The sequence below is a fragment of the Diadema setosum genome, chromosome 7, assembly GCF_964275005.1.
Source record: "Diadema setosum chromosome 7, eeDiaSeto1, whole genome shotgun sequence".
NCBI classification, from domain to species: domain Eukaryota; kingdom Metazoa; phylum Echinodermata; class Echinoidea; order Diadematoida; family Diadematidae; genus Diadema; species Diadema setosum.
Window position 1 is genome coordinate 18,837,945 of NC_092691.1, and position 21,163 is coordinate 18,859,107.

The following is a 21,163-nucleotide window of genomic DNA, read 5'->3' on the forward strand; positions in this document are numbered from 1 at the left end:
GTGACATCCACTAGCAGAAATTCTTACAAACATACATGGTTTAGACAAACGTTCTGCAGGTCAGTTTAAAAAAGAAAAAAATGCTATTGTCTGACATCCACGCCCGGGCTTGTTATCGTCATCGTCATGCACCAAGCGATGACGATGACTGACAGGACCAATTAGAAGGGTAACAGCGCTGGACAATTGCTTGAACAGAAAGAGAGCATCAAGAGACAACTCTACCTGATCGATGAACAGGCTCTGTCCTACACCATCGTTCCGGAAAAGTAAAAGTAAAGTAAAGTAATCTCCCTATCTAAATTCCCTAGAGATGATAATGCTGATGATGATGATGATGATGATGATGATGATGATGATGATGATGATGATGATGATGAATGTGCTGCCCGACCTGCCAAGTGCATGAGCAGACGAACGACGGCATCGTGCGCCGCATTATGATTACGCAATGCGCATGTCTGTCCTGACGACATTCGAAGAATTCAGCAATGCTCTCTTCCCACCTCCCTGCTGCATATCTATTGAGTACTCTTTGGTTCTCTGTGCGTACTGTGCAGTGTGATAGTGTATGAAAAACTGTGAGGGAGGAAAGCCTGCTACACTGACTGAATGAGCAAATCTGACCGGATATGGCGAGTAAAGTGTGGACGGCATTAGTGAGTGGTTTAGATTGTAAATTATTTAACTGAGAGCTTTGAATTAATTCAGTCCTTAGTATTGCTGCTTAACATTTTCTTATCTGTCACAGAATTTCGTCGTAACACATCGAATATCTAACCAGACCATGATCGGCAGATTCTAGAGGAGCGAGCGGCATGGAAAGTCAGTCCCATTCGTTGTTAATTGTGTGTGTAATTTAATTTGATTGACTGTCTAGATTTCTTAGACTCTAACGTTATTGTTAGACCTATTCTAATTTAATTTCAATGACTTAGAGAGAAAGTAATCGTCTAACGTTATTTAGTTCTACTCAATGCCCCAATGGGTCTCTAATACACTGTCACTGAGAGTTCTATAGAAACTCTACTCTATGTATTTTATCTTCTATTCAGGTTTTCAAATTGAATTCTTCGGAAAACACAATTGTGGATTTATTTTAGGCCTACCTAGGCCTACATGTATTGTAAAGTAAAACAATGTAAAATATTTAAAATAGACCTTTTTCAGGCTTTGATTGTAATTTGTAGAATACCCAACAGTTATTAGATCACTTCTAGGACTCTAGCTAGGATCTAAAGAGAGTGGATCGTATCACTGGACACTTTTTGTGTGTGTGTTTGTGTGTGGCTCTGAATTCCGTACTCAGACTCGTACTCAGAGTCAGAGCCTAGAGGATGCAATTTCGGCCAAAAATAGCAATAGTTATTCATAAAGTCCTAAAAATTACGAATTTGGCAAAATTATGAAAATTATTTGCTCCAATTTTGGGAAAATAGACTTCAGGTAAATTTGATATAGGCCCCTAACTATATTTACTAAGCCTTTTAGCCCTAAGCTACCCTGGCTCTACAAATATTTGTCTTTTAGCGCAGTGTAAAATCGCATTATAAATAATTCCGGACACAATTTTTGTAATAATGCTAATACTAGTAATAGTACTGCACTACTGGAATAGACTTAGTCAATGTCTTCCTCATCTTGCACTTGCACCAGAATCACAGTTCATATCCACGATTCACTCTACACATTCTCACTGTCACACTGAGCAGACAACAAAGAGAAAATCAGCAAATGAGGCTCAAATTTTGTACTGTATGGTGCTAAAAGATCTAACAAGAACATTTTGACCGATTCATGCAATGAAATCTTGTGTTAGATTGACATCTTCTTCTAGATCTGAGGTGAAGTGTGAATTTTTTAGCGTTTTTACATTTTTGTGGCACATTCTTTGCAATTTCGGCCCATTTAACACTGTGAGGCTAGTCTACAAAGTCCTGCTTGTATTGAATGTCAGTAGTACGCAGAAATGTGTGCATCTGGAATTTGTACCATGCTGTCCGGTAATACCATACCGGTACCTGTCTATGTAAGAATTATCAGTGTTATTGACGTCATGAAGGTTTTCAAGTTTTAGTTCTTCTTCTTCTTCTTCTTCTTCTTCTTCTTCTTCTTCTTCTTCTTCTTCTTCTTCTTCTTCTTCTTCTTCGTTATCGTCGTCTTCTTCGTCTACTACCACTACTACTACTACAGGTTTGTACTACTTCTGCTTCCTTGAGAGTGACCACAATCAACTTGCTGATTATTCTGTCACTTTTGGGGAGGTCTAAGTTGTACAAGTCTCCGAAAGGTTCAAGTAGTTGCAGAAATAATCCCACTGTGGTTAACATGTACACACCCAAAGTTTGCAAGAATCTTCAAGATTGAAGGAGACAGACTGAGCCAGAGGAAGAAGGCAGTGATGTCTACTTATGTCTAACAGTCCACTAATAGAATACCTGAAGAAGAAAGATCTATTTAGAATTTGTCAATGCACAAAGGTCAAGGCCCTGTTCTAGACCTTCTGAACCATTTTTTTTTTTTTTTTTTTTTGTGAATCCTAAGAGTTTGTTTGTTTTTGCATTATTTACAAGAGATGCATTTCTGGACAAATGCTATAGAGGAAACATGTTTTGTGTGCATTCCTGCTTATATTTCTACTGTAGTGCATTTGCAATGAAGTAATTTCTACTGTATGAAGCCTCACATAGAATCTCAGAGATCTGTCTCTCTTTGTTTTGTGTTTCTGTGCATCAATAGAGGACTGGCTTGAACAGCAATCTGTGCAAGAGATTTTACTCCCATAATGTAAGTGATTTCAACTTAATTGTGTGTCTACTGAATCTTGATTTATACCATCACTGATGTATCTAAAGTACATCTTTTATTTCTCTCTCTATACTAATTCAGTGCTGCCTTCAATCTCTTAAAAGTTAGTAACAAAAACAAACAAATACATTGTAATTGCAAAGTCTCACTTCTTACCCACACTTTATGCCACCATGATAGTTTTTCATAAGTTTTTGCAGTAAACCTTGGATTGTGAACAATAACCCAAACACAAAATCAGCTGGCATCTACCTGCAAATAGTTTAACTTTATTCTTTAAATGATCTGTACTCAGTCATTTTTTATTTTTGCTGCAGAACCATCATGCATTTGAGCAGTTCGATGCTATGATAATTATAGGGAGATACTCTTTGTGCTCTTGAATTAAAGAAAAAAGGACAGTTACTAACAAAGATGGTTTGTGATATCATATTGAAATTCATTGAAAAGAAGTACATTAAATAGATCTGTCTCTGAGATTTCATGAAGCCAAGTAGTAAATTTCATTCAAAATTAATTGAGATAGAGGTAATGAAACTAATCCATTTCTCTGCTGACTTTGACTATTTGAGAATTTGTCTTTCCTTCAATAGGTGCGAAATGTCACCCTAATCCCTGGTGATGGCATTGGACCTGAAATATCTGCTGCTGTTCAACAGATCTTTAGAGCTGCTGATGTAAGTATTTCTTGTCATCACAAGAAAGTTAGGTCTTTCTTTTCTTTCTTTTTTTTTCAATGTAAGAGTAGTGTAGCAGTATTTCTACATGAAACATCTATGTTTTGGCAGTAGAAGCAGTCTTCTTCTCACAGGTTATCCATCCTCTTATTTATAATTGTTTTCAATCCTCAGCTTTTAAAAATGTCCTTATATAAATGTCTTTGAGGTTTTGTTAACTTGTATTGGTAGTTCCTGGTACAATGTATGTGGTTGGCACGTATTTTAATGAAACACTAAAAGCAACCTTACAGATTTTAAATACAGTTCGACCTCGATTATCCGGCCATGTCAGGACCGGTGCTCATCCGGATAAGCGAATTGGCCGGATATGGGAGACACAATGTTATAGCTGCCGTCCAAGCTGCCGTCCCAGTGCACTGGCAGCTAGGCAGGTAGCGTACCCCACAACGGTGGTGTAATCTATGCTAGCTTGCGCAAAATTGTAGTCCCTTCTTCACAAAAATAAAGTATATCTTTATGTGAAAATCATACATGTTTTATCTCATTAGATATTGAGAAACCTATCATGCACAATTTATGAAATGAGTGAAATAGATCCATTAAAGTCACTGTTTTTTCTCAATTTTTGGATGAAAAAAGAAAGTCCTTCACTGCGTGAACGCGTCCGGATGATAGAGATTTCCGGATAAAAGGAGGCCGGATAATCGAGGTCGAACTGTATATTGATAAGATATTCTTATCTTCTTTGCCTTTCAAGTATATTGTTGTGTCATGTATAATATTTTCTGTACATTTTGAGGGGTTATGGAACTTGGGTTAGGATGTGTCAGAGAAAATTAATTTTTGCTTTCAAATGAACTCCCTCTAGTAACAAGTCTTATTTTGTCAAAGATTTGGTATGAGTGTATTGCTCTCATTATCTTGCATATCCTTTGTATGTATTGGGGTGTGTTTACAATATGTATTACTTGTCATAGGTATTATTTTCAAGCTGGACTCATACCATACTTTGGGAGTTTTTGGTGTGTGTGTGTGTGTGTGTGTGTGTGTGTGTATATATACATTGTATATATATATATGTGTGTGTGTGAGTGTGCAAATAATTTGATTTATTCTATACATCAAAATATTGGTCAACGCAGACAAAAATATGGAAAGAAAAACTGAGCGAAAGGGAAAAGAGTTTACATTTTAGTCGGGAAAGCAAATATCTCTTGATTTGAAATAAAAGAATACCTCAACTCTAGTTCATTCTTTATCTACAAGAAATATGACCTGCACACTAAAAAGTTTGTTTAGTTTTGTCTTTTTGTGTTTTTTAATCGTACATTTTATGTATTTATGCATTCAAGCTTATTTCTCTCTTGCATATCCACAGAAGACTTGTTTTATGCTGCTGTTATGGTTGGAAACAGAGATATGGTTAACAAAGTTTCACCTGGTTAGGGTTTTTTGTTTTGTTTTTGTAAAGAATAAAAGAAGATCCACAAAATAATGTCTTGAACAGGTTCCTGTGGAATGGGAGTCAGTGGATGTGACACCGGTCAAAGGACCCGATGGGCGCACACGTATACCTCCCGCTGCCGTGGAGTCCATGAACAGGAACAAGATTGGTCTGAAGGGACCATTGGCCACACCCATCGGCAAGGGTCACATGAGCCTCAATCTTGCCCTCAGGAAGTAAGTTGAAGTAGTGGTAATATGTTATAAGAATCATATCCCACAGAGTCTGACACTGACCTTTATGACTTGATATGGATGCATGGTCTACAATCAAACCATGCAGTGAATGTAAACTTTGGCCGATGACCTGTTGGAGATCATATGGAGTTTTGTAGTTAACTGGGTTATTTTAGGAGTTTATCTAGATGATAAAATAATCTACATTGATTGCTCAAACTTGATGTACATTGTATGTGCTATGTTTCCATTTTTTTTTTTGAAACTGCATGAAAAATTTTCATTTTCATTTTCACCATTTTCCTTCACCCACGCTTTTTTTAATCATCAAATTATCATCATTTTTACAGCGTGTCAGAAATGTCAAATGCATTTTATCTAAATCTGATAAAGATTATCTATCAGGTTGAAATAATTTGAGTTGTAGTGTTTACCATAGTCTACAGGAGATGGAGTAAAGTGAGTGTGATGTGTAAGGAAATGACGTGCTGTGTGCAGTACTGAAGATTTTATCCTTGATATCTGGGGCAGATGCTGAATGGCATGAATTTACCCTTTACATTAGAAGGAGTGGGTCAGACTTACCAGATTTACCATATCATACATATTATGTCACTTTTCAAACGTATTACAAAATACATATATGCCAGAAGACTGTAATCTTGGTCAATACAGGGTACCTTCCACAACAGTGTCCTGACAGCAATTACCCAGACCACCTAAGTCTCCTACAGATACAGTGTAGTTTCATCAGTTAATTAGTTGCCTGTTCTCCTTGTGTACTACATGTATGTTAATGATACTGTATATCTGTGTATCCTTGTAGGGAGTTTAACTTGTATGCCAATGTCAGACCTTGCAAGTCCCTCGAAGGTTACAAGACAGTGTATGACAATGTGGATCTGGTCACAATAAGAGAAAACACGGAGGGAGAGTACAGTGGAATTGAACACTTGGTGAGTGATTGATCGTTTTCTGCCATTTCATGTTACTAGTAGCAGTTTTACAGGGCTTTGAGAGGAAAGTGGATTTTAATGTCTTCACAGTGTAAAGGAAATGGTCTTAATCTGAAGAAGATTAGAAAAGAAGTGATGTCTCTTTTCATAAGTACGAGGTCAGAAATTGTCCGAATTTCAATAAGTGAAAACAAAATTAATGGCAGAACTCTATTTACATTTATTTGCCTAATTTCTTATCAACAACTATCCTCAGTTCATACCAACAATGTTTTATAACATTCTAATCACAGAATCTTGACTTTCTTACTGTTGTTAGGAATAGCAGTTCAGTTGAATCTTACAGTATAATGTCACTTCTTTTTTCCCAGTTTCTTACATTTTTGATTATGTATATCTTTACGTTCTATAGCATTTAACATTTACCTGCAAATCATCTTCATGTTGTGTAATATGATTGATCTGTTTCCAGATTAAATAGTCAGATGCCACAGTGAAGAATGCTTTAGAAGACATTGTTGTAGCGGTGAGGTTAAGTTTCCTGTGTGGCTCTTGTTTTGTAACCTGGAGATACCAAGAAAATATTGGTATTTATTGTCATTTCACTCCCAACCTTCCCAGAGCTGATTCAGATTGATAAGGCTTTTCCAAATGTCTGTGTGGAGTTGTAGATCACTTTGCTAATGGTGAAGACTGAATGTATATTAAGAAGTTCTGCTGCAACAAAATGCATTCTAGAGTGATTGCCAGTGGCATTTCACTCTTGTGATTCTTCCATTTATTTAATATCTTCTGCAGATAGTGGATGGTGTTGTACAGAGCATAAAGCTGATCACCGAGGAAGCATCCATGCGGGTGGCTGAGTTTGCCTTTGAGTACGCCAAGGCCAACAATAGACACACGGTCACTGCAGTGCACAAAGCTAACATCATGTGAGTCAAAATTTCTGCTTTGCAGAGCTTTAAACAGGATTTGATGGACAGTAATGAAATGCATTGTTCATCGTGGCTAAAAAAACATATAAAACATACCTTTCTGTACTCATTTAATCTTTAGGTGTGACAATTTGTGTCATGCAAAGAACTTTTGAATCCACATTTGCATGATAGGTGTTGCTGTTTTGCAGGGCTCAACTGGAATTGTGGCATGTGGCCACTAAGAATTTGTGTCGGGTCACCTGATTTCGAAAAAAGTTTTCTGTTGTAGGCCTTGTCAGGCAACTAAGATTAAAATTGGATCATTATGTTTCCTTTCATTATGGGCCAATACATTTCACTGAAAATGCATCAAAATTGCATATCTCCCAGCTTGTATATCCATTGCTGTAGCACCCACTTGCGTATAAAGTCACTTTTTTGTGTATTACCCCAAAATTATTGCTAGACATGGATTTGACTGTACAAAATTGGATATAATGTGTGACTCAAGGCATGTTTTTATTTTCTTGTATATCTTGTGGGCCCTTTAAAGGCTATTTTCTCATTTTGATTTCTCTCCCACACCATTATTCTCTGTGTAGGAGGATGTCTGATGGTTTGTTCCTGCGATGCTGCAGACAGGTTGCTGAGAAGCACAGAGACATCCGATTCAATGAAGTCTACCTCGACACAGTCTGTCTGAATGTAAGCACCCTTCATATGTGGTTGCTCAGTGAAACTCCTTAGATGATATACGTCTGCTTGCCAGTTACACAAATCTGAGTTGCTAACATGTCTGTATACAATACCATTTTGTGAGTTCCTAGTCAGACATAATAAACGAACTGAAAATGATAGATGTCAACATCATAGTTAAAGGGGATGGCTAGTAACTGATCAGTGGGAATCGGTGGGAATGCTGGAGGATGATTGTTCCAATCTTTGTGGGATTCATAGAGTACATTATATATCTATTGTTGTGTGAAAATTATTTGCTTCAGAATGGTCTCATATTCAAGTAATGTGCAGTTTAAGGTTTCCAGGTTAGCGTGCCTGGTCAGTGATGGGGCATTTAATCTGCACATTACTTGAATATGTGTGGCGCTCCGTCGGAATGAGTCAAAAGTCGCAAAAAATGAAATCGTAGTTATGCCTATAAGTGAATTCTACAGACTCTAAGCTTTACACTGATATGTAATACAACTCATTTCGACATCCCTATAGATCATAAAAACGAATATTAAGCACGTTTGTTATGTCAGTTGATTTTCTAAATAACGGAGAAAATCGCTGTCAAAGTTCAGGCTATGTTCATGCTCACAACCTGTTTCTTTCACGGGACGAAACAATACAACTGTCCTGCTTAGCGACGGCGTTTACGCTCCATCGCACGCACTACCGTATAAGGCGATAGCTTGGGTAGGTAAGATAATCAACCAATCGCAGGACAGGTCTATCATGAACGATTCTGACCAATACGGCAGCCCGAATGTAAACTTCGGCGCGTTTGTGTCCGTGCCGCTGCCGCCGCATAAATGAGTCGGTACGCGTTGTGTGTCGGCTGCGTTGTGGTTTGCCGCAATTTTTAACTCACAAACAATAGGAAACAGTAGAAAGAAAAGAAGGCACGCAATGCGTCTTACGAGAAGCGTCTTTTAGCGAGGGCGTTGATCGCTTCCATTCTCCTCCCATACATGTTGTTGTCAATGGAAACTAAAGAGGATGCGTTTAGCAAGTACCAATACCTAAATAGAACCCGAGAACCTATTGTAGGCGGGCACGCAATGCGTCTTACGAGAAGCGTCTTTTAGCGAGGGCATTCATCGCTTCCATTCTCCTCCCATGTTGTTGTCAATGGAAACTAAAGAGGATGCGTTTAGCAAGTACCAATACCTATTAAATAGAACCTGAGAACCTATTCTAAGCGGGGGTTCAAAAGACAGCATCGGTAGAAAAAGTCAATGAAGTTGATTAACGATAGTCGTCTTTTGAGATCGTGTTCTTTGCGTGTACTTAAAACCCTCAAATTACGCACATGGTCGTAATGTTGCAGAGCATCAAAAACTGCTTTCGCGTCTTTTCTGCTGCAGCTGTATACAGCCGTAACATTATGAATTCCCGCCATAAAGGCACATTTCCTTTATAGGCGTTGCGTGCACAGTAATTATCGCTTATCAGAAGTATCAGAAGTATCAGAAGCAAAGGTTGATGTAGGCTTGACAGCTTCACGTTGGGTTTACAATGATTCTCAGTCACTTTTCTAATAGCATAGCATATAAAAAACAATTAACTTGTAGCTTAAGCGGATTTTTTTTTTTAACATCACATGTGCAGTTACAATCTTTCTGCGTTTGAGAGGTGGATCATAAATAATAATACTGAAAAATATTCAGAATTAATACTTAGGCCTTCTTCACTTCGTTTTGTATTCACAAACCTTATCAGAAAAAAAAATGATTGCTTGATTACTTTCGGGTAAAGGAACTACCGGAAAGGAACCGCATTTAATTTTCTTGTTAACGAACCTAAGCTAATAGCAAACCATTTTTCATTGTGTGATTAACGAACCTTCAGAATAATCAATTGTATTATCCCCCTCCCCCAAGGAAAAAAAAAAAGCATTTCAATGTCATGCGTTGTCAATAGCGATAAATGGCCCGTTTTTATTTCGTAGTGTGTCTCAGTACTCCTGTGCTTATTTCTAAGGATGTGCGTCTCTTAATGATTGCGATTGATGTTCAACTATTTCTTTCACGCGAGCTTGAACAGGAAGAAGCTAAAATTCAGGCAAGGAGACGAGTTTTCTTCCATGAGATGCAATTATTAAGACACATCTATTCACGAAAGTTGTGTGATTGCTTATGTGCTATAGAATTGTGTCCATTACATGAATCAGGCACTATACAAAACGGTTGAAATCTACTGAAAGTCGAACCTCGTTTTGTTTTTTGTTTTTTGTTCAATTTCATTTCAATTTTAAGCGGGGATAGACTAGAAATTAGTTTGTCTATACTGGCAGGAGACATTACAGTTTTCCAGTACATGCTCCGCATTTAAACAGTCGCCATATTTTCGTGGTCAGAATCAGATAATGGACACGTGATATATTATAAAAATGAAAATAGAAAACAACAAACACGCCATATGTACAAACATTATGAACTTCAATGAATTAAACTTACCTGTGATATTCTGCATAAAAAACAAGCACGCCGATTAAATGATTTAATATAATTAATAGAACACACAGCGATATAATGCATGGCAGATCAAATCAAGTTCAATTGGTGAGAAAGCTAAATGAAGTTAAAAAGTTGACTTCTTTTCGTTTCTCTTTCAATTCATGAAAACAGAATTACATTGTATATCTATTGAAGAGGATTGTCTCTGTTGCGAACGATCGCCATATATAGCACTGTTAGTCTCCTGCGCAAATCCGAACCCCTAAATACTTTAATTTTTGCTTGATAATGTAATAAACCTGCTCATAATTTCATAAAGGACTCGCAAATTCAAAGTTTCAAACCGTATACTAAAACATTATATTGTATACGGTGTACTAGTATTTCAAAAAAACATTTTGAATGCGTTGCGTGTTAGCATGTTAATAGCACCAATCTGCCTTTTATTTTCCGTATACGTAAAGCGCACAGAAACATAACCAAATGTTACAAAATACAGTGAAATGCATTGTACGGCGTGGTACTATCATTAGAAGTATATCCCATTCCTTTTTACTTTTATTTGCTTGAACCAAACCATGTGTCATTTTCGTAGCGACATCACTAGGAATTAGAATGTATGAAGATAATCGTTACTCATTTTTTTTTTTTGCGCTACTATTATAGCATTTACATTTTCCAACTTTTATTGACATGCAGTACTATGTTACTGTATTGTTACGATTACGAATGTTGGTTATGAATTCAAAAGACTGGTTTATTAATCGAACTACAAAGGTAATAGCTGTTTTGAAAGTAGTTCGATACAAGTTCAAAACGCGATCGAAGTCATTGTCATAGGGGGAACTGATAGCTCTAGAAAACTTGTTTAGGCTAGTAAAGATTGCCGTATAGGCAATCTTTGTAGAAAGTTTTGACTTAGGCCGTCTATTGAGTATTTTGAGAAATTTAATAAAGAATTATTTGTTTTGATTATGTCAAGAATTAGTTTGAACTATGAGAATAAAAAGGCGCGGTTACCCAAACAATGTCGTAGTTCGGTTAGACAGTCATGATGGGTAAAGTGAATTCATGACTTGACTAATCCTTACTGAATTGATGATCACTTCTGTAAACCATCAGTTATGTCTTGTAATCGTAGTCAAAATTCTTTTGAGCGATGAGACGAAAACCAACAAACAAAATGCCGTGTATCATCGCTCGAGATTCCAACATTTGGCGTCACCCGACCAACAATAAGTGACAAATCAAATGGAATATTATATTGTGGGATAGCAGACTGTGTTACGATTTTTAAATGTTTCGAGCAATTGTTTAAAAAAAAAAGAGAGAAAATGAGGCAAAGTTCAAGAAATTAGAAAAAAGCACGTAAATGCAGGCGATCATGTTTGATAATCATAGTAAGAGATTACAATCGGCCGTGCGGATGTATATGATTGCCTTATTTACATGTCTGATTTCTGTAAACTATGTGATATTTAAATTTAAGTTCCCTTCCCTCCTTGATAGAAGTTTTGTTGGGTTTTCGCTATAGGCATTTATTAGGAAACGCTGTAAAAACGACAACAAATGCCTACTATACATCAAGAGATGACCTATACATACATGAAACACAAAAAAAAAAAAATCTCTACGTTCTGATATAAATCAACTGCTTGTTTGTTTGTTTGTTTGTTTATTTGTTTGTTTGTTTTGAATTACCATGGTCTTTGTCGGGGGAAAGATGAAGAAAAGTAGTAGAATGTATCACTCTCAAATCCGGATGATTGCGATAAGTGTGTATCCCCGCCCTTTCTATACATGTAAACGATTTAAGCTTGGTATGCTATTATAAAAGCCTGCATGTGTCACGCGGGAGAACTGATTCCGTGATCACTTTTAGCCTTTCATAAAATTCACGTTTTAAGATGATAACGATAGCCTGTAGGAGATAGAGTAAGTTAGCGTCACTGACTGTGGTTCTGAACACAAAAGGAGACTGAAAAATTCCTTTACAAATTAGCAGACATAATGCCGATCCTCCAACACTGTTGCTCCATTCCGTCATTGATGCTGCTATCAATGGCGAAGAAAGAATACTGATTGCGTGATTATCCACCCCTTGATAGCAGGAAGTTTACCTTTCATTGTTTAAGGCTTCGTTGATGCGGGGTTTACTCGGATACAAGGCGTGAACATTGCCGTCCGAGTTCTTTCATTCGAAATTCCTCAGAATACGCAATTCAATGGGCAATTAGCGCTGCTACTTGGCAAAGCTGTTAGCCAACCCAATTGTCCCAATTCTATGCAGACTTGACCTCTCACATGTCAGCTACACGCAATACACGGCAAACAGCTTTCATTACAAACATTCTGATTAAAAAACAAAACAAAATGAAGAAGCACACTTTTGAGTAGCGACACAGCTTTCTGTCCCTTTCTCAAATAGGTCCTACTTCTAAAAAAATACACAGATGACTAGAGTCAGAATATCCTCCAAAGGGAACACGAGCTATCTGGGCATTAATAATGTTTGTCTTCCTATTTCTCTCCATGCCGTCACGGCCCAAACCATAATAAGGCAATAAGTTTCATTAACCAGGGAAATAATAGTACGCATTGCATACATTTGGCGAATTATCACACAAATTGTCGACTTTATAAAAACGAGAATAATTGACAACTTAGGTCCTACTATATCTCCAGAGATGAACTTTAAACAGCAAGTCACATACCAGGGAACGAAAGTTATGATTATTTGAACAAATTCATTAATGAGGCCAATTAATAACCGTTGTAAAAGTACACACACGCATAAAAAAAAGGTTTCGAGTTCGATATGTGATCATTGTATTAGCTCATAGATAAAGTATCATAGATTTTGCGTGATCGTTCGTTGGAATTATTTTTTTCAGTACGATTTGTGCGTCATGTCAATCACCACTCATTGAAATGGAGTGCATGTATCAAACGAAACTCGCTGGTCATGCAATCAATAGCCTTGGTCAGCTCACTGTTATTGCGTAATTCTATAGCCCTCGCCGCTTGGCCGCCGACGCCGCCGCGCGCACCATGCTTTGTTTTGTCTTCAAAGGGGTCAAGAGCAGTGCCTCATTAGCATACACCCTAGCAACGGAGGCGGAGTCTCGATCTGGCAAGAACAATAGGTGCGAAACGCAACGCAAAGGCGAGCGTTCGAAAAAAATGTAACCGAAAAAAATTGTCTCAGAAAAACGGTGATTTGGGACACTTGTACTCATTTTCACACGCTGAAATTTTCTGTACAAACAGATAAAACATAAAGGAATCAAAATCCGTCATAAAAAAATTTCGACCCAAGTAGTGCTTCCCCTTCATTTTCGGCTCATTACGGGAAAACTCCCCGTGCGACTTATGACTCATTTTGTCGGAGCGCCACACATATGAGACCGTTCTGAAGCAAATAATTTTCACACAACAGTAGATATATAATGTACTCTTAATTGAATCCCACAAGGATTGGAACAATCATCCCTCAGCATTCCCACTGATTCCCACTGATCGGTTTCTAGCCATCCCCTTTAAATTGTGCTCATTGGCACAGATGGTTTGCAATGGCTATAGATATTTATGTGAGGAGATTTCAGAATTTTGTTGTGAATTGGTTGTATGGTTCAGAAAGAGTTGGTAATACAGCCCTGCGTACATGTACTGCCATACTGCACAATGTGAGTAATTTTACTACCCACTGTTTCCAACTTTTGCAGATGGTCCAAGATCCATCCCAGTTTGATGTGTTGGTGATGCCAAACTTGTATGGAGACATTTTGAGGTAAGAGCAACTCGTGGACTCCAATATCATAATTCAACGTATAGTTCTACTCTTTAAAAAAAAAGAAAAGAAAAAAAAAAAAGAAAAACAAATGAAAAACAAATCAAGAAAGATCCACAAACATGTGAGCCAAGTGAAAGGTTTATTAGGGGTGGGGAAGGTTTGTAAATGAATGCTACTTGTAATGTACTGAAGGATGAGTTTGTATCAGTTCCATTTTTTTGCAAGATGTCTTGATACATGTAACTTGTGTTTGATTGATTGCACCTGATCATGATAATTTCACGCTTGAGTATACTGGAGCTTTCATTTCATGGCACATACTTGTATGTAAAGAAACTCATGACCACATTTTCCATTTCCAAATATTCACCAAATACTTCATGATCTTGTTCACATGACCAATAAAATAAATTTTCATGTGGTTAGAATAGTAGTGACGGCTTGATATTTGTTTTCACCCATTATTATGGCACCCAATAATCACCAAGCATGGAAGCTCTGAAAATGTGGTCACACAGAAAGATTTGTTGCCTTGTTTATTAAAGTGTTATGTCTTGTATTTTTGATTTCCTACTACCACAGTGACCTTTGTGCTGGTCTGGTAGGAGGTCTTGGTGTCACACCCAGTGGAAACATTGGTGCTGGTGGAGTGGCCATCTTCGAATCTGTGAGTTTACAGGGAAACATTTCATCTTCAATAAAGTTTCATGTTTACCTTGTTTGTTTTCAAATTGTTGTACATATATAGCATTGATGTACAATGTGAATGTGGCTAAGCTTTTTATTTTATTTTTAATTTTTGTAATGAAAAATGCACTGTAGGCCTATTGACATGATGTCTTTTCTTATATTAGAGTGGTAGATCTGCTAATTTGCCAATAGTCATCATTCCTTTCTAATAGTCATGCTGTTCTCAGAGTCTGTTATCAATGATTTTGGCCTTGTTTTTGTGATGTGTTGCCATTTTATTACCACCACTTCACACTGAATGCTTAAGTAAATATAATATCATGTTTACTCTTCTGGTTTGGCTTTTTATTTTCAACAAAAATGATAAAGAAGTGTAACCATTAACATGAAACTTTCCTGCTGTAATGTATGTGGCAGTGAACAATAGCACAGTGGCACTGTGGTTTGAAACCTCAGTGACAACTGCATACTGTAAAAGTGGATATTTTTGCGCGACTGATTATTTTTTGTTCGGCCAGATAAGAAGAGTTTCGCGTGTTTTGAATTCCACGGTATCAAGACATCAACTACAGGAACATATGGCAAGCAAAGATATTTGCATGCTTTTATTTTCGCGCTAGTTTTTGATTGCGCGAAATGCGCACAAATTTCAACACCGCGAAAATTTCCACTTTTACAGTATTCAGCATATTTTGCATCAGTTTTATTTTTCACAAAATAGTGAGTCAACCAACATGCACAAAGTAAATAACTCAAAGATTGTATTGCCTCCCTGGACATAAATATGCTTTGTATATCATCTCTTGGGTGGGATATTGCTACTTTTCTTGTGAATATTGTGATAATACTTCTTTCTCATTCTGTTATTATGGTTCTCGATAGCAAACTCAATCACTCACAAAATTGTGAGCATGTCCCATTTCTTGAAATACAAACTGTATCATACTCGAGAAATATGTGATGTATACATTACCTGTGAAATACAATTATATTATGTGGCGGTGAATAATAGGAAAGTATCACAAGGTGAAAAACTCAAGAGGGCATATATAAACTATGTGTGTCTTTGACGAATTACTATTAAGGTTTTATGAAGAAATCTTCCACTGTTCCCTGGCTGCAGGTTCATGGTACAGCCCCAGACATTGCAGGACAGGACAAGGCCAACCCCACGGCTCTGCTACTTAGTGCTGTCATGATGCTTCGTCACATGGAACTGATGGGCCACGCCCACCGCATCGAGTCAGCTTGTCTGGAGGTCATTGGTGAACGTCAGGTGAGTGAACTCCTCTAATGCAGGTCTGAGATGTAGTACAATGTATTCCCCTGCCTTTCACAATCTGTCAGATCATTTCCTTTTAGATAAGATTTATATGCTGACTTACTTGCAGTATAAAATCAGATGCCAAACTGGAAACTTGGCTGTAGGACTAGGCATTAGAAAATGAAAGGTGTCTTTGAATTTTCTGTGATCTACTATTTAATACTGCAAGGTAAAGACTCATGCTGAAACACACACACACACACACACACACACACACACACACACACACACACACACAAAAAAAAACTGATATTAAATGTAGTGATCAGAAAATGAAAGAGCCATTTGCGTGAATGCTCCTGTAAAGCATATTTTCACACTTGTGCATGTTGGGTTTTAATGAAAAATAAAATAATAACTGTTGCTCTGCCTGTGACATGACATATCGAAGTCAAATTTCATCAGGAACACTTCAAAAAAATGTTGTAGCAACTATGAAGGAAAAGTAGATTCTTCAAGTACTGAGATCTACAAATCATTTCATCTTTGATTCTTTCCTTTTACACCCATCACATCTTGACAGCATTTGACCGGGGACCTTGGGGGCTCATCCACCTGCTCAGAGTTCACTGCGGCAATTTGTGACAAGATCCAAGCAATGGCATAGGCCTGGGGAGCTCTTCTAATTTGGTCACTCAAACACTCTAGTATGCACCCACGGGATATTTAAATTGGATTTAGAACATATTTCAAATGTGTTTTTATCATTTCTTATAAGATGAAATGTTTATTTATATGTGTGTGAAATAGTAGCATGTACTTTCATTATACCATATCTTGCTATTCAACTCATGGTATTATAAACCATCTGAAATTCAATGCATGCCTGCTAACTTCACACAAACTGGACAAATAAGTATTTACTTATACTTATGTAACAGTGTAAAGGATTCTTCTGACGTGGTCCAAAAATAATACAGCTTCAAAATAGGGTACGATTAATTTCCTTGATTCCTTTTAAAAGTTTGAGTTATGAAAAATGTAAGCTTACACTTGAATGAGGATTTTTTTTATTTCTTTCCAATACAGTTCTAGGTTTTGGTTTTTTTTTTTATATATAGTTGAGTACAATGTTCCTGTTTCATTGATTCTGTACATATCTGTTCAGGTTTATGAAGCGTTGCTGGTGCTGAAGGTAATGTTATTTTAACACAGAATTTAATGTTCAGGTTGTGTGTTATGTAAGGTACTGTAGACCGAACACAAGGACACCATTGCTCCTGTGTTTATATATATATGTGCATAGAATGGTGAGCGGGAAACAGAGTACGAGTCACAAACAATGTTACTGTGTAGAAGAGATGTAAAGTCTCTCACAGAAACATGAGTATCTTACTATTTAAACTGTTCAGGGTTCTATTGTCGGCAGACAGCGCACAAAGATGACACCTTCATGATATACAGGATGGAGTTAGTGGGGTACAAGAAAATATTGTTCAAGCTACACGTAGGGCCCACATATCACGGAAATCAAAGACAAGTGCAATATGTGGCCCTGCCAATGGCAGTATTTCTCTGCATACTATGAAATAAGGCTATGCAATTTTATCATCAAAGATAAAATAACTCGCCTCTCTGTCTAAATGTCAAGCGATTTTTCCCACTCAGCAGTGGAATCTCAAGTGTAGCAGAGTACACGCCAATTATGCAGTGATATCACACATTCTTTTACACAGAATTTCACAAGATTTCTGGTGTTACTGCACAGTTTGCGGTGACATTTTAGGAGTTGGTCGTCCAGATTGGTCTCTTTTGTACAAGCACACTTGAGATGACACAAAATATCGTCGGTTGAGAATGATAAGGGCGTTAAGTTGCCACTAAACCCATAGTGTTCACGACCACTTAACGCCCTTCTCATTCTCAACAGACGATATGCTCTCATATTTGATGCTAAAGTGTCACAGTTTATAGTAAAAAACAGCACTGTTTATACAGCACTGTGATATTTTACGCATTTGAGCCTTAGACGCAAAACTCATATGTGTATTGTTTAGCTAAAATGCACAAAACGGTAATCCCCATATTTAACCCATCTTTACAGATTAGTGTTTTTTCTGTGTCTTTGGCCAGTACTTTGTCATGTATAGGTGTAGGCCCCTTTCCTTTTCATTTGCATGTCTCCAAAAAAAAAATCTCAACCTGAACAGATCAATGTAAAAAGTTGTCAGTCATGTCATGTGCAAGGTATATGGGCAGTTTGTTTCGCAGAAGGCAATCCTTAGTTCCTCTCTCTCTTGGTCTTAAATAGCGGTGGAACACCGACTGCATGGCTGCAACAAACTGTATTTATTTTTGAGAGTCGAGCATGATTTCTTGGTCTCTTCCATATAGTGCTTGTGCTGTGAGGGCAGTGCATAGTGGGTTGTCATCTCTCTGTTCCATGTATATTTTATATGTGCTACTATGGTAACTTTGGAACAGCTGCCAGTATCTATAGAAAACTTGTTACATAAGTGTCACATGCCACAATGAACCCTAGATTTGGGGGTTATTACAACAAAGGTCACTTGGGTAATCAAGGTCATGGGCTGAATGTTCTCATTTTAAGCAGTAGTGTATTTTGTGAATATCGAACAGTTTTGAAAGAGCTATATTTCATTTTGTGATTTTTCAGTAGATGAGGTGAAGACCAAAGCGAGAGTCAAACTTTGAATTTCACAATTTTATGGCCACAATTAAAAATGCCATGGAATTCATTCAAGTTTGATATGTATGTAGGACAAAGCAATTTGCTGAGACAATCGTCAGTTTCTCATAAGTCGTTACATCAGGGTCAAAAGTTTAGGTCTAATGCTGACATGTTTCTGTTGTCGTTTTAAAATAAGAGAATTTACAATTGTGACAGGAAACGAGAAGACAGAAGACTTCTGCTATTGATGCACATGATTATCTGGTGCTCCTGTGCAAAAATGAAAGTCCAAACTGGCTTCCTGTACTGCATGTAAGTCGACTCCATTAAAGTGAACTCAAGGCACCAAAACAGCTGCTTTGAAATACACTTGGTTTAATTCTGCACATTATGTGAATGCAAATCAGTTCATATTGTCATGTTGAATGCTAGTACTGTAAATGTTTCCAGCATTTATCTGTTTCTATTCAGAACTGTTTACAGTGAAACTTAACTGTCTTCAGTCTTTGAAACATGCATGTGTCCAGCATGCTGGAGCGAATTTAAGACAGAGAATACCAGCAAGAAATCAGTGTACATCAACAAAGGTTGTAGTCATGAAAATGTACCTCGAAGTCACTTTGAACTTTTTAGCCTACATGTGCATTTGCCATTATTATACCTAACATACCTGTAGCACAATAGCATTCCTTTATACCACTTGAAGTCAGTGCCGCACAAATCTGCTTTTCTATTTTGCTTATTAAAAAACTGGCAGAAGTGAAGAAAGGGTTCATTGGTTTTTGATATGTGTGGTTGCGCATACCAAGAGTATTGATTCTTAAACAGTATAACTTGTAGAATGAAAATATTTATTGTCTTGGTTGTGATGTACTTTGCATGAAAGGGCTGTTTTTTTCTATGAAATGTGTCATAAAACAGGAATTGCAAAGCACTATCTGTATTTGTGCAATTTCATGCAATTTTATGAGATTGTTTTCTGGTTATTCTGGTGATTTAAGGCAGAGCTTTCCTGCAGTACATGTGGTTGTTCAACTCATTTTTAAACAGATGTTATTGTATCGCACAACATTGTGTAAATGTGTTGAGTATTAGAATGGTTGAAGCCATGGTTGATGGAAGGTTTTTCTCCGAGAAGACTGAATTGCTACGTCTTCCCTTCCCCGTAATTTGAGTATTAAGCCATGCCGCGGAGAGACTGTTAATGGCTATTCCTTGGTTAATGAAGGCTGTGAATGACCCTATTAACGTACTGATGGAATAATAAATTTAGTCTTTTGCTGCCCGATGGAACTCTCGAGTCTTTGTGTCATTGTAATACACAAGAAAGTCTTAAACAGAGTAGCAGTGTTTGGCATCCACAGCAAGAGCTGAGAACATCTTCATCAGGAGATAAAAACAACGCATACTGTGTACATGTACATGTACACCGAAAATATTGTGAGGTTTTTATTTTTGCAAGGTTTTTATTTTCGCGAATTTCGGAAGTTGGGTACTATTCGTGAATTCAAAAACACACAAAAATATTAACTCTCATCTCAACATGAATGTGACAAGCACAAATACATTTCTCCATTCTACTTACTCCACAATCGCAAATTAAAATGCTTGCGAAATTGTTGGCGATTCCCGATACATGAAAAATTAGACCCACTAAATATATGCCGTATACATGTACAGTATGTCCTGACGTACAAGAGCTTGTCTTCTGGCTTTGTAATGATGCTAATGTCTCCTATGGCTTTGAATTGACCTTTTCACAGGGGAATAAAAACTCTGGCAATTACAGTTGTACATGTACCTTGCTATATCAGGTTTCTCACTATATCTGTGTACTAAAATATCTTGCAGAATAATTAACATGTTACATGCCGATAGGAATGTTACACTCGTTAAAGGCTCCCTGAAATACAAATGCATGTTGATTTGTGTTGATTTATGATACCCTCAACATCACTTTTGTGGTGAAATGAATATCTAGAAACATTCCATGATTTATTTTTTACTAATTTTTCTTCTATTTTTCTTCAGATTACCTGGATACGCCCACAAAAAAATCTTTCCAAACCAATATTCCTATTGTGACCTCATCTGTCAATCACTGGAATGCAACTTCCCCACGACTCAGCAAAACTTGCATGTTCCCTCGCCATATCTTCTATAGAAAGATGGCTCGCACCTCATGCCGAAACACAAAGAGACTGCTGCATGTAAATTGTTGAGATCACCAACTCCTTTATTATAAATTTAAACACAACAAGGAAAACTGATTACGAGACATGATTATCTGATAACATAAAAATCACATATACTGACACTGAGGCGAGTGAAGCTTTGGAACATGCTGTTCATATGAAAGTATAAAAAGGAATTAAAAATGTCCTGATTTGACGGGAAGAAGTCTTAACAACAGTTGCAAATGGTTGGTAATCATTATATGTACACTACAGTTTCTCATCCTACGTCACATATATTAGTGATTTTTACCTTTGGTAGGCGCA

At 37.2% G+C, this 21,163-nt stretch overlaps 1 protein-coding gene across 1 annotated transcript; it reads left to right on the forward strand.

The window, feature by feature from the left end:
* The first annotated feature begins 586 nt into the window (after positions 1–586).
* LOC140230953 (probable isocitrate dehydrogenase [NAD] subunit alpha, mitochondrial) lies at positions 587–19,955 on the forward strand. The gene is made up of 11 exons (XM_072311095.1): positions 587–659; positions 2,740–2,787; positions 3,402–3,485; positions 4,996–5,168; positions 5,995–6,124; positions 6,923–7,056; positions 7,644–7,746; positions 13,949–14,013; positions 14,599–14,683; positions 15,830–15,982; positions 16,554–19,955. The coding sequence occupies exons 1-11, from the start codon at positions 633–635 to the stop codon at positions 16,635–16,637; spliced, it is 1,086 nt and encodes a 361-aa protein (XP_072167196.1). The 5' UTR covers positions 587–632; the 3' UTR covers positions 16,638–19,955.
* The last annotated feature ends 1,208 nt before the right edge of the window (positions 19,956–21,163 follow it).

What these genes read in the sequence shown, in the direction of transcription:
- LOC140230953 (XM_072311095.1), top strand. Translation starts at nt 633, where the DNA reads ATGGCGAGTAAAGTGTGGACGGCATTA. An exon ending in GTGCACAAAGCTAACATCAT is followed by an intron (nt 7,057 to 7,643) that starts GTGAGTCAAAAT and finishes TTCTCTGTGTAG; the next exon opens with GAGGATGTCTGATGGTTTGT. An exon ending in TTGTATGGAGACATTTTGAG is followed by an intron (nt 14,014 to 14,598) that starts GTAAGAGCAACT and finishes CTACTACCACAG; the next exon opens with TGACCTTTGTGCTGGTCTGG.